We start from the raw sequence: 12,887 nt of genomic DNA, 5'->3' as shown, positions 1-12,887 counted from the left end.
CAACAGGCACTCTTTTCCTGGCTGCCACCTAGAATCCCTTCTAAATCATTGCATTTCAGTAGTAAGAAACACTAATTGCTATAAAACAGCTAAATGCATAGCAGCCATATGGCTAAAACCAAGCAACTTCTAATCTAGATGCAAAATTTTCACTAAGATTTCTTTTTGGAATTATTTGTGACCATGAAATGTAATACTGACCTCTGTACATCCCAAAATATCCTTCAGATCGGATTGTTTTAATAAGGCAGTCAGACCTGTTTGAAAGGTGGATGGATCAAAGAGTTATTAGTTATTAATACACTGGAAAAAACCAGAATAACAGAATAACAGAGTTGGAAAGGAGCTTGGAGGTCATCTAGTCCAACCCCTTGCTCAGGCAGGAAACCTTATAGCATTTCAGGCAAATGTCTGTCCAGTCTCTTCTTTAAAACTTCCAGTATTGGAGCATTCATAACTTCTGGAGGCAGGTTGTTCCACTGGTTAATTGTTCTAACTGTCAGGAAGTTTCTCCTTAGTTCTAGGTTGCTTCTCTCTTTGGTTAGTTTCCATCCGTTGCTTCTTGTCCTGCCTTCAGGTGCCTTGGAGAATAGCTTGACTCCCTCCTCTTTGTGGCAGCCCCTGAGATATTGGAATAGTGCTATCATGTCCCCCCTGGTCCTTCTCTTCGTTAAACTAGACATACCCAATTCCAGCAACCTTTCTTCATATGTTTTAGCCTCCAGTCCCCTAATCATTTTTGTTGCTCCTCTCTGCACTCTTTCTAGAGTCTCAACAACTTTTTTACATCGTGGTGACCAAAACTGTTCAGTCTTTTCAAAATCAGGATACTGTAGATATGTGGAACAGCCATCCACATAACCAATTGACTGGACTTGCAGTAAAGCGCATATGAGAGCAAACAGATTGGAAAACTATCTAATGACATATCTGTGCCAGAATTTCATTCTTGTTTTCAAACTGTTTAAAAACAGCTCCCCTTTGATAAGAGGTACAGAACCCCTTAAAAAAAGTAAGAGCAGGAAATCAAGTCCAAATATAATGAAGAATAAGAACATTTCAATCTCAAGAATATTTTCTTCTCATAAGAAACATCAATTCCTTTGAGGAACATTTGAAGCTAAATAAAAACAGCCATAAGCAAAGTTTTTCCCCAACCACCTAATTTGCTGAAATTTTGGGTCATATAACCTTGGTGAATGATTCTTTTCATACCTGGGTAGACTTTAAATACATAGACTTCAAAAATACTTTGCATGCTAAAGGTTCTAATTTTAGGTCAATCATATCTATTATAAGCAGGGTATTTTTTTCTTTAAAAAATAATTTTACAAGTTGACCATTTCTATAGTAACAGAATAATTATTTGTGAGAGATTTGAATTTAGCAGGGAGTCTTGATGAAAGACGGGCTCTTGAATATAAGCAGGATCAAGACAATTTTGGAGGGAGGTAGAGAGAAAAGAGAAAAAACATGAAGTTTTCTTTGTCCCATAAACACAGACATTTATTTAACTGACCACATGAGAAAGAGAGACTGAGGCAGGGTGTGAAGACCCTTCTCCTCATCTATCTCTTACCCATTTGCCTCAGGGTACAAAACTCTTAAGTGCAAAGAGATGGTGATCTCCAAAATCAACTTTAGAATAAAGCCTGGAGACTATTTTCTCTAGCCTGGAAATACCTGATGTGATAACATAAAAATTTCTTTAACAGGCTGAAATTTATCTTCCCATCTGCCACTAGAGCATATGTCAGGGGAGCTATAACCAACAGATTCAAACAAACAAAGCTTTTTTTAGGGTTCCCATCACATTGCTTCTCTCCTGTTGTGTATTAAGCATCTTCGACAGTCAGCATAGACTGCATTAATCCTTCAATGACCTTGCTGCATGAAACATGAAAGGGCAACACCCAGGCAATGGAGTGATGTTTTTAATGTTTTTATTCTACAATAATCCTGGCAGATAAATCGGGCTGGGGAAATGAGTAGCCCAAGGTAGACCCAGTGGTCTTATGCTGATGACTAAGTGGGAAATAGAACTCAGATCTTCCAAGTCCAAAGTGAAAACTTTTATCCTTCTATTTTGTCCAGATGTAAAAGGATGACAACCTCAATTGGCATGTCCAACCAATATCCTTTAGGCATGTTGATTATAGTACTAATCACACCAGCATGTAAAAACTATCATAAAATTAATATTTGAAAACAGAATACAGAATATCAGAAAACATTTAGCGTGTTCAGTTCATGATATTTGACTATGCTGTACAATCATGGGCTACTTTCAAGGCAGATTCATCTCTGAATATCTCCCTGAATTTTTAAGAACTTTTCAATATATTAGAAGTTCTGCTATTGTTGAAGGCATTGAGGAGTCTGATAAGGAAATATCTATGAAACGATGACCCAAAGGATCATGGGTTGTCTAGTATACTAACACACAGCTGGCTCCAGACTGTACTCAGAAAGAGCGTAACTGTTCTTCATTAGACTAGAGGGTGATGCTAACAGTTCAGCCCTGGGCTCCATGCTTTTAATCTTTTTATGGATGATTTGAGGATGAGATAGATTACTTACTAAATTAAATCTGTAGGTGAAATAAAGGGGGAGGTTTAAAATAATTTGGTGTAATGGTCAGTGCACCAAGCTAGAAATTAAGAGATTGTGAGTTCCAGACATCTCTTAGGCACAAAGCAAGTTGAGTGACCTTGGGCCAGTCACTCTCTCTCAGGCCTAGAACAAGGCAAAAACAAGCCACTTCTCAAAAAAAAAAAGCTTGCCAGGAAAACTGCATGGACTTGTCCTGACAGTCGTTATGAGTCAAAATTGATTTGAAAGCACAAATTAAAAAATGAATAGTCTACAGGACAGCAATAAGATTAAAGATTAATTTAACAGGATTTCAGCCCAAAAAAGCAAATGAAATTTTAGGCTTCATTAACAGAAGTATATTTTCCAAGTCACAAGAAATTGGCATTGTCTGTTGTTGAAACCTGCCTTAGGTACTGTGTACAGTTCTGTACACTTCACTGAAAAGAGGATTCAGACAAATTGGTAAAGTTTCAGAGAAGAGGCTTGAGGAATGACAGGGGACTATAAATTATGTCTGATGAAAGAGACTGAAGGAATTGGGAATGTTTAGTTTTGAGAAGAGAAAACCAGTGAATAGGATACTACAATACTCTTCAAGGACTTGAAAGGATGTAAAACAGAAGAAGGTCACTAACAATTCATATATTGAACCATGGATGTTGGAATAGAACTGGGAAAATCCAAGCTCTGTCCACATTTAGCTGTGAAAGCTCAGTGGATGACTCTGAGCCAGACCGTTTCCCTCAGCCCAACCTCACTTTTCAGGGTTGTTGCAGGAGCTGAAGGAGGGGTAGCCCTGTCAAAGTCTCCTTGAGCTCCTAGAGAAAAGGGTTAGGGCATAGGAATCTAATCAAATAAATAATTATGCTGAATCAGGAAGGGAGATTGTAATGGAATGTTAGGAAAGATTTCCTAGTACAGTTGAATTAATTACTTTGAGAGATGATAAGAGAACTGGTCTGGTTTAGTGGTTAAGGCAACAGGCCATAAACCATGGGGCTCTGAGTTCTAATCCAGCCTAAGGCATGGAAGCCAGCTTGGTGACTTTGGGCCAGTCATATTTTCTCAGCCCAACCCATTTCACAGGGTTATTGTTCTGGAGAAAATATGAGGATAGAATATTATATCTGTTTGTTGTCTTCAATTATTTAATAAAGGTGGGATAACAATTTAGTATATAAGCAAATAAACAAATTTCTCTCTTACTGCATGTACATTCACAAGTGTTCCAATGGTGAATGACAGATTTGCTTATGTGTCACTGAAGCTTTAATATGGATTTTAGCACAAAGCAGGTGCTGTATTCAATAGCTAGAATGACCATTTCCATAATTATTTTATTACTTATTTAAATTTATTATACCTACCCAATGGGTCAAATCTCTCTGAGCAGTGATGCAGAAATATCTCTCACAGGCACCCAACTCTTAAGATTATTAAAACTATTACAATAGCTCTAAAAAAACCTCAGTTAATCAAAACTGTGATGCAGTATTGATGAATTATCTTAAGATCGAAGTTCCACTAAAAATATGGGGCCTAGGGAATCTCAGTAAACAGCTCCACAGGATTTTTGTGCAGACAAATATAAGCAGTTCGCACACAGGAACAACTGATTAAAAAATAAGAATGAATGAATGTTTTCTTTTTTCTTTAAATCTGTGGGGTACTTACATACTGGTATACATCCTGTGGCCATTCTGCTGGTTCTGTAAACGTGTTTTTGCCAAGTCAATAGGAAACACACAGGTGACCCCAATGAGCCCAGCTATGCCTCCATTGATCAGCTTGGCAGGTACACTGTAAGAAAAAGAGCATAGGGGTTCATTCCCAAGAGAACAGCAACCCAGCCAAAAAAGGCAAGAGAAATGTCAGGCTGCAGCATCTTAAAGATTTTGATTTTTTCACAGCAAGTTTCATAGACTGGAGACCACTGAATCAGGGCTATAACTGATGAAGGGGGGAACCTACTCTTGGCAGGTTGTGATACTTCAGTTGATCACTTGACTCAAAACCAGCCGTGTTACAAAAAACATAACTCTTTCGGAACTTATCAAACCCTATCCCTGTTCATTCAAGCACATTTTCTGTTCTGTGTATGTGTAGTTATTTCCTCTAACTTTGTTTTTCAGAAATCTTTTTTATAACATTTCTGAATGGTATGTAAAGCTTGGATCTCATATTTATTTCTACAATACCAGAGGGGTTAAGAATTTAGATAACAGTAGGTTCCTTTACTGTACTACAGTGATTTTCTTTTGCTTAATTTTAGTTTAATAAGTCAAATTTGGCTAGGTACCTAAAATGCTGTTCCCCAAATTTTACAGTTTCCAACCCACAATGGCTATATGTTAAGTCAAACCCGACAAATCACACTACAGCTTAGTGTAATCTATAAACCCATCTAAAAGATTATAAAACTCCCATTTTTTTCATTTCCAAACAGTAAGAATTTCCTTCAGTCAAGCTTAACTTTCTACTAATGATATGGCTACCTCACTAGGATTGTTAGATGCTTTGAATGATGAACTTACACCTGTCATCTCATTGAGTTCAATGAGAGTTAATTCTCAGACAAGCTTGTAACCCTCAAATCTACAGGAATCTCATGTTTATCACACTTAACTGGAAAAAAAGGATTTATAGAATCCTTACAAGATCTCCAACTGTATAAGAACTGTATGGAACTCTGGCTCTCCTTATTTTAACAGCATTATTGACTTGACTTTCAAATACAATGGCCAAGATTAGAAGGCCAATTTCTAAAAGATACCAGCCTCAGTTAGTGTAGCATATTCTACTCAGCCCATACAAAGAATGTTTACTGGATAGGAAAGGACAGAGGGAAACAAGAGAGCAAATTCAGTCAGTTGGTTAAAGAACTCTGAGGATTTTCAAAAGACAGACAGTTGGAGGTTATCATGAGGAGTTGTAAGACAGGACAAAATATGTAGGAGTTTAGAGGTCAAATGTGGCTTTCATAAAATATGATGGTTTTTCCAGATCAGCCACTATATCATCTAAACTATCTTGGGTCACCTTGGAAATTTAGAAGATTAGAATAACATCTCAGAGTATATACTCTGGCATGAATCCATTCTGTTGCCTAATTGTATAAAGCTGATTAGAAAATATTCCTGCAAACAGTGTAGAGCTGTTAATCTTTTTAGATTCTACTCTATTTGCAGCATTATCAGTTGGGTCCAGCTGCCTATATGTAGAAACACAAAATACAGACAAGAGCTTAAATTTAAAATGAAAAGAAATCAAAGACTGGTTTCATTTTGAACACTTGGTGCTTGAATCAAACATAGGAACTGTTTAAGATTTGTTTATGACCAGTCTGCAATTCTGTATTTAATCTATAGTTCTATGTAGAGAATCTTTATATTCTACATTTTTTCTAAAAATTATCCAAACAAATAAGGTGCCAGTACACTAAATGAACCTTTCTATATACAAGGGTTTGGACTATCAATATTTCTGATACACATAAAAAATGCCTCTTCATCTTGCACGCTCTAGAGTTTTCCTTCATTTCAATCTTCTTATATCATCTATTAGTTAGATTGTCCTTTGGAGGGCTATGCCTCCTTCCATTTGTATACAGTGAACAAATAATATGCTCATTTGCATTACAAATCATTCTGATATAGATACTGTAATAATCTTCTTTCCAACTCTCTTATTCCATAGTTCTGATTTTAATATAAATTCTTATTATGTTTTATACTTTACAGTTTTGACTCTTACTCTAGCCTTGACATTACAAAAATAATCTAAGTGTAAATGACTGTTATAAAATTATGTATTTGGAGTATATAGTTTATCAGCCCCAGATAACCTTGCAAATAGCACCTATCCTTATAATTTAAGATTGAATTTCCTCAAAATGATGCTTTCTACATGTGTTCAAACAACTCTCCAAATTATAGTCAGTTGGGAATAAAATTCCAATTAAGCAGAATTGAGGAACCTAATTATCTTATTACCTGGCTATGTATGTGTCAAGGAATTGCACAGGTGTCCAAATGAAGTCAATGATGCTGTTACAAACTTATAGTTTTATGTAAATAAATATATTTAACATCTATATTTACAGTAGATAAGATACTCAGGCACATCACTACATCATGAGGTAAATTGTTAGGTAAATCACAGAACAGTATACAGAGCACACAGAAGAAAAAGGCAGGGAAAAAGGGAAACTCTCTCCTCACACCCAGCAACCAATCATAATGTAGATTGCCTCATGCAAGAGCCCACACTCTCCAACCAATCAATTACCACTGTGTTCTGGCCCATTATTCACTTTAGTGTTCCAGCTATTAAATAATAGTAGACATATTAATTTCATATTTCACTGATAGATTCCTGTACATCCAAAATACCACCATTAATATTGATACCGATATGATATCCTATAAATGTTATTTTCTTTCTTTTCCTTTTGGTTTTTGTTTCTACCATTTTGATATAAGCCAATCTTAAGGAAGTGCCCAAAGGCACACAAGGATAAGAGCACTACGATATACACCATTAGCAATTCTCTTAACTCTTAACAATCCCAATGACCCCCTTTCACTACACCCTTCTAGACAGCTTTATAAAGATCAGAAATGAATTTGAGAGAAGAGACGAATATTAAGAAAAGACAAACTGCCCTCTGGATTTTTATCCAACATTTATTCATTTACAATGATAATCTGAAACCTTACAACTTGATTTCTATAGAGAGGATATGCTTTCAAACATGTATTTGTCCACAGGGGAGTAGAAGTTCTGTTCTACCATGGAATGCATGTTAACTCATGAATGTCTTACTGTTTGAATTAGCCCCTAATTTCTCTTTATCCTCTCCCAACCGAAACACATTAAGGGTAACAAAGGGAGGATCAAAGCAACCTACCCCAAATTCTGCTTTCTCATTAGGGACTACTGAAGTACAAGTCACCATCTCCATCCAATTTTCCAAAGGTTACATTAGCTGGAGATGATGGGGCTGTGGTCCAACACATGTAGAAGACAGATTAGGGAAAACAGAAATAAAGGCAAAAGGAAGATATATTTTGGAGTTAGGGATACAGAAAATGAACTGTGTGGTAACAACACAAAGGAAAAAGTTGGAGAGAATAGCTGAGAGAGGAACAGAAAAAAGCTCTTACCTAATCTGTTTATCAGCCATTTAATTCAGTTCTGATCTTGCAGAAACAAGACAGTCTTCTAAGAGTCTTCCAAACCTTTGGTTTACAATCACTTAATTCTGGCGATGGTTGTCTAGAAAAAGATGGAAATAACATCAACATTATTTCTAGTCACTGTTAACTTTGTATATGATAAGAATGCTTTGATAAATTTCCCACATATTTCCAAGAGAGATCTGATGAAATTTCATGCAAAAAAATGGCTACAATGAAGAAAATATGCATTTTATTCCAGTTGGCCACAAATGGTAAAATGAAATGTATCCTCAAACATTATTTCTATATTTTAGGCACATTACCTGTGTTACATCTGACCATTAATTTTGCAATCCATATGAAAGACCCAAGCAAGCCATTTCCTTTCGTATTGCTAACCTTAACTTGTGAGAAATATTGTTTAGATATTTGAGATATTTACCAAATGGAGCTATTTCATTCGGAATAGAAATTAAGTACATTCATTTTTCAGTGTATTCCCGGAAAGATCATTTCAAGCTCTTCCTGCTATGTACTGAAGCAACTCAACAAGCGCAATTGAAGGGATGACAGCTAAACCCTCTCCACCCACCCCCCATACGGCACTAAGGCATTTGCCAAATGTGCAGACTGTGGAAAGAATCACAAGAGAAGTGAGGCTGCCTGCCGAAAATTGTTGCAAAGGATACAAGGAAAATAAAGAGAGGTGAATTTCCCATCAAGTAACTATGCAGCAAAAGAAATAGCAACATTCTTATGCAAATCCAGAAAAATAACTGATAGTTAAGGCAGAACTGGCTGGATTTCCAGGTCTATTTCATATAAATACAAGTTTAGCACTTCTCAAAATCCAAATCATTCAAATTATTTTTTTTAAAAAAAAGAGCATTATAGCTAAAAATGACAATGGTTATAGTTTATTTATATTTAACAACTGGGCTACATTAATAGACTGGCTATAAATTATTCTCTGCTCAGAGTGAATACCTTAACAATACATTAAACCACCTTGCAGCATTCTCCAAGATTATATACCATAGTAGGCAAGAAGTGCAACATTCCCCAAAGTGCTAGAAATTCCTCAGGGACTAATGGTGAGCTATTGTGGGGGTGGGGGTGGGGAGGAGAATTTAATTATTCTCTTTAAACATATTGAAATCAGAACAGGAAACCTGGGAATTACATTTTCCAAAAGGCAGTAACGAAAATGCAGTTTTGTAAGTTCTTAGTCCAAAGCGGTGCTCAAGACTTATTTTTGCAGCAATCTTTATGCTTTTTAAACAACCATAAAATTTCTCGTGATTGTGATTTGTTTTGTTTGATTAGTTCCATATATGCAATTGTTTTTAATAACAGCATCAGGAAATTCACACATAAAAGTGAACAGCTATTTTAAATCCAGCATGTTGCAAAAGAAACATAGTGCATCACAAGATACCGGAACATCACAAAATGTATCAACAGAACAGTTCACATATTCACCAGAACTATCAAGTGATCTCATCGAATGATTAATTTACTTACTTACTGTTTGTCCTGCTTCACTGCAAGGTTTGTCCATTTGCACTGTGCTTCCCTAGTTCTCACAGCAAACCTATCCATACATGATGCAATGAGGGTTTTGTTCTTCACCAGTTTATTGTATAGTTTTATAGTCTGAAATTGCTTGGCAGCTGAAAGACAGTGACTGGCCCAAGGTCATCCGTTGGCTTTTGTGGCTAAGGAAAGACAAGAACCTGGGTTCTCTTGCTTCTTGTCCAGCTTTTTAACCACCACAGCATGCTTGTTCTCCACCAAGTTATTCAAGGTGCTGGTTACGACCTATAAAGCCCTAAATGGCATGGGTCCGGGTTACCTACGGGAGCACCTGCTGCCGGCATCAACTTCCCTTCGTCCAGTGCGCTCCCACAGAGAGGGCCTCCTCAGGGTGCCGTTGGTCAAAGAGTGTCGACTGGCGGCCCCCAGGGGGAGGGCGTTCTCTGTGGGCGCGCCAGACCTTTGGAACCGTTTACCGGTGGAGCTCCGGACGGCTCCCGACCTTCGCTCCTTCCGACGTGACCTAAAAACATATTTATTTGAACAAGCCGGCCTGGTCTGATGGGTTTAGGGGTATTTTAACGTTTTGTATTAATCTATTGAATTGGGCTGTTGTATTTAATATTTCTTTTAATTTTTATATATTGTATTTTATTGTATTGCCCTGTACACCGCCCTTTGGGAGAAGGGCAGTATAATTAAATAAATAAATAAATAAAATATTACTGTAGTGGCCAAAACTGTAGAAACCTTTTGGGAAAAGTGTACAGTAGAAATGCCACCTTTGGTTAAGTTTCCACCATTTTTTCTTCTAATTTCTTTAGAACTGTAGCCTTGTTCACTTAATAATACTATTTTACATCAATTTCTGGGCAACCAGTCAATTCTTTGCACCATTACTTTAATTTTATTACGTTTTACAAGCTCACTAAATGAAAGAACACAAAAAACCCAACCAACTTGATAGCAATCACATAACACACTGACAAATGTCCTCCTCTCAGCTTCAATACAGGACATCAATAACTGAATCCTACTGTGATCTGACTGGCTCATTGCCAAAACAAGATGACACCTGATTGGCTCTCTAAACACTCATTGCTACAATCAGATGAAGGAAAGCTACCCGATATCAACCTAAGCAAGTTGTGCTTCCTTTTTCTGATTATTTGGCTATAACTTTTCATAGACTACAGTACAGATAATTGAACAAACTTTGTTGCAATTACATTCTTGATTAAATTATCTCCCCATTGATATATAATTTTATGTTACTACTCCCACCAAAAAGTGATCTTATTAGCCATCAAACCTCAAAAATACACTTTTCCCAAAAGGTTTCCACAATTTTGGCCACTACTGTATATTACTTACACAGTCCCTAACTTATGATCACAATTGAGACTGGAACATCTGTCACCAGGTGATGCAGATGTCAACTGAGTCATGTCCACATTTATGATATTTTTGCTGTAGTCAAGTGAATCATATGATCGTTAAGTGAATCAAGCTTCCCCCCACTGCTGTCAGAATCCCCTGGGAAAGTCACAAATGTTGATTGTGTGAATCAGAATGCCCACTGTAAATACATGTCAGTTGACAAGCGTCTGAATTCTGATCATGTGACCATTGGATACTGTAATGGTTTTGTGTGTGAAGCTCAGTTGTCACTTTTCCGGTGCCATCAAAATTTTGAATGGTTGTTAAGCTGAGGACTACCTGTATATATCCATCCATATCCATTATAATTTAGCCTTTAGCTAATAAATGATAATAGAAGCATGGCATACGTACAGAACAGGGCAAAACTGAAGAATTCAGCCTTGAAAACAATGTACTAAAAGGGCAGCAAGTGATGATGAAACGAACCACCACTCAGTTTATGTGTAACTTATTGCAAAAATCTCTCTTTGAATATTCAACTGTGGCAGCTATGAAGCAATCAGTGATTCACTCTTAAGATAGGTCCTACTAGAGAGAGCTCTATTGCACTCTTGCATTCACACACATACAGTAATTGGAGTGGGGATGATTGTTATCTGGAAAATTAGCCAACTATAAACTTAACCCGAGGATTTACTCTTTTGGCAATAACTCTGTCCACAGAACAGAAAGGCGAAGTGACATACAAGTATTCAAATATTTCCCGTATAGCACAACTGTGTTCTTCACCAATAAGGAACAGGTACGTTCATTCCTTTAACAATTGGAAAATCTATGCATGTTTTTAGAGTCCATTAGAAGTTACAACTGATGTTATGAGTGTTTCAGTTCATGGACATGAATTTCATGAATTAAAAGCCAGCATTTCCAAGGCGGAATCTGAACAATATGCACCATTTTTTGCATATTTTGTTTCTCAGTTCCACAACTCAACCACCAGTTCCCATCTGATGATTCAGATCCTCTCATTTATTCTCAGAAAAATTCACAAAGAGCTGCAAATCCGGAAGGTACAGCAGCAACCAGCTGTTTGCTTTGCTAAAGCAAGCCATCCTTTCTCTTTGAGCCTCTTCACAATCACACCTTTGGAATGAATCACGTTGTTCCCTTTCACAGCTGTGAGGAAGTTCAAAGTTACTGCAATACATTTTAAAAGAGAATGTTGACCATTGTTTGTGGTTGATGATAAGAAGAGGGTCTTCATAAGTTCTGCAAAAAGTCACAAGAGTTGCAGCACTATTGCTATAGAGTTTCTTGTCACATTTTGGGCTTAGGGCATCCTGTGAGGCCAGGCAGCTGCAGGTCCAATGAACTATGGTTAAGATACTTACTGTTATTCATGACATGGGTCAACGGCTGCTGTCAGGCTGTCTAGAATCACATCTTAAATTAGGAAATAGCAAGTCACAGCCTTTATCCTCCTAAAGTAATGCATCAGCCACAATTACTATATTATCCCCCATGTGACCAGAAGCATTTTAAGAAAATAAAATGATAGACAGTTGCTGCTCAAGGTCTTTGTAAAAATGAGCCTACCTCCCAGCCAATGTAGCAATATTAAGTTTAAAGTAATCTCAATTTGCTTTCTGAAAAATGAGTGATTCATGAATGGCAGATGTTTTGCAAAGGTATGCATAATATGTTCTCAACATTACAAATTTGCCTCCTGGCCCTTGAACATTAGAAAGCGGTAACCTAATAAAGATCTATATGCAATGTCCCAAATTTTCATCCACAGTGGCAAACTGTTTAGTTGACAGTTCTTATATTGCAAATATCTCAGGAAGAGGCCAATCACAATTGTTCTTTGTAAAGTATCACATATCCTATGCAGCAATAGTACTTAGATGGTTGCTTTCCTATCATTTTTGAGGACAATCACCTTATTCATAAGCAATCTTTCTTGAACATGCTTCTGGATATTCATCTGAAATTTTTCTCAGTAGTATTAACCTTCCATACAAATTTGAGCCAAACACAAATAACTACATTTGTAACAGAAACTTCCTTATAGGTTTGAGCCAAACGCAAATAACCTCATTTGTAATATAACTACCAAACATTAAATTTACTTATATGCATTTTATTGAAAAGTTTTATAAAATACAATTTTCCTTTAAAAAAACCCACCTT

At 36.7% G+C, this 12,887-nt stretch overlaps 1 protein-coding gene across 1 annotated transcript in view; it reads right to left on the bottom strand.

The window, feature by feature from the left end:
- The window catches only part of SLC25A22 (solute carrier family 25 member 22), a 70,954-nt gene that overhangs the window by 34,395 nt on the left and 23,672 nt on the right, over positions 1-12,887 (bottom strand). Inside the window, exons 2-4 of the mRNA XM_083350655.1 lie at positions 7,761-7,872; positions 4,270-4,395; positions 202-257 (exon numbers count right to left, since the gene is read on the bottom strand). Coding sequence (XP_083206781.1) covers positions 202-257; positions 4,270-4,395; positions 7,761-7,780 — 202 coding nt within the window. The 5' untranslated portion in view covers positions 7,781-7,872. The remainder of the gene's footprint in view (positions 1-201; positions 258-4,269; positions 4,396-7,760; positions 7,873-12,887) is intronic.

The sequence above is a fragment of the Vipera ursinii genome (assembly GCF_947247035.1).
Source record: "Vipera ursinii genome assembly, chromosome: 1".
NCBI classification, from domain to species: domain Eukaryota; kingdom Metazoa; phylum Chordata; class Lepidosauria; order Squamata; family Viperidae; genus Vipera; species Vipera ursinii.
The sequence above is the reverse complement of the archived record's forward strand: the minus strand, read 5'-3'. Positions and strand labels throughout refer to the sequence as shown.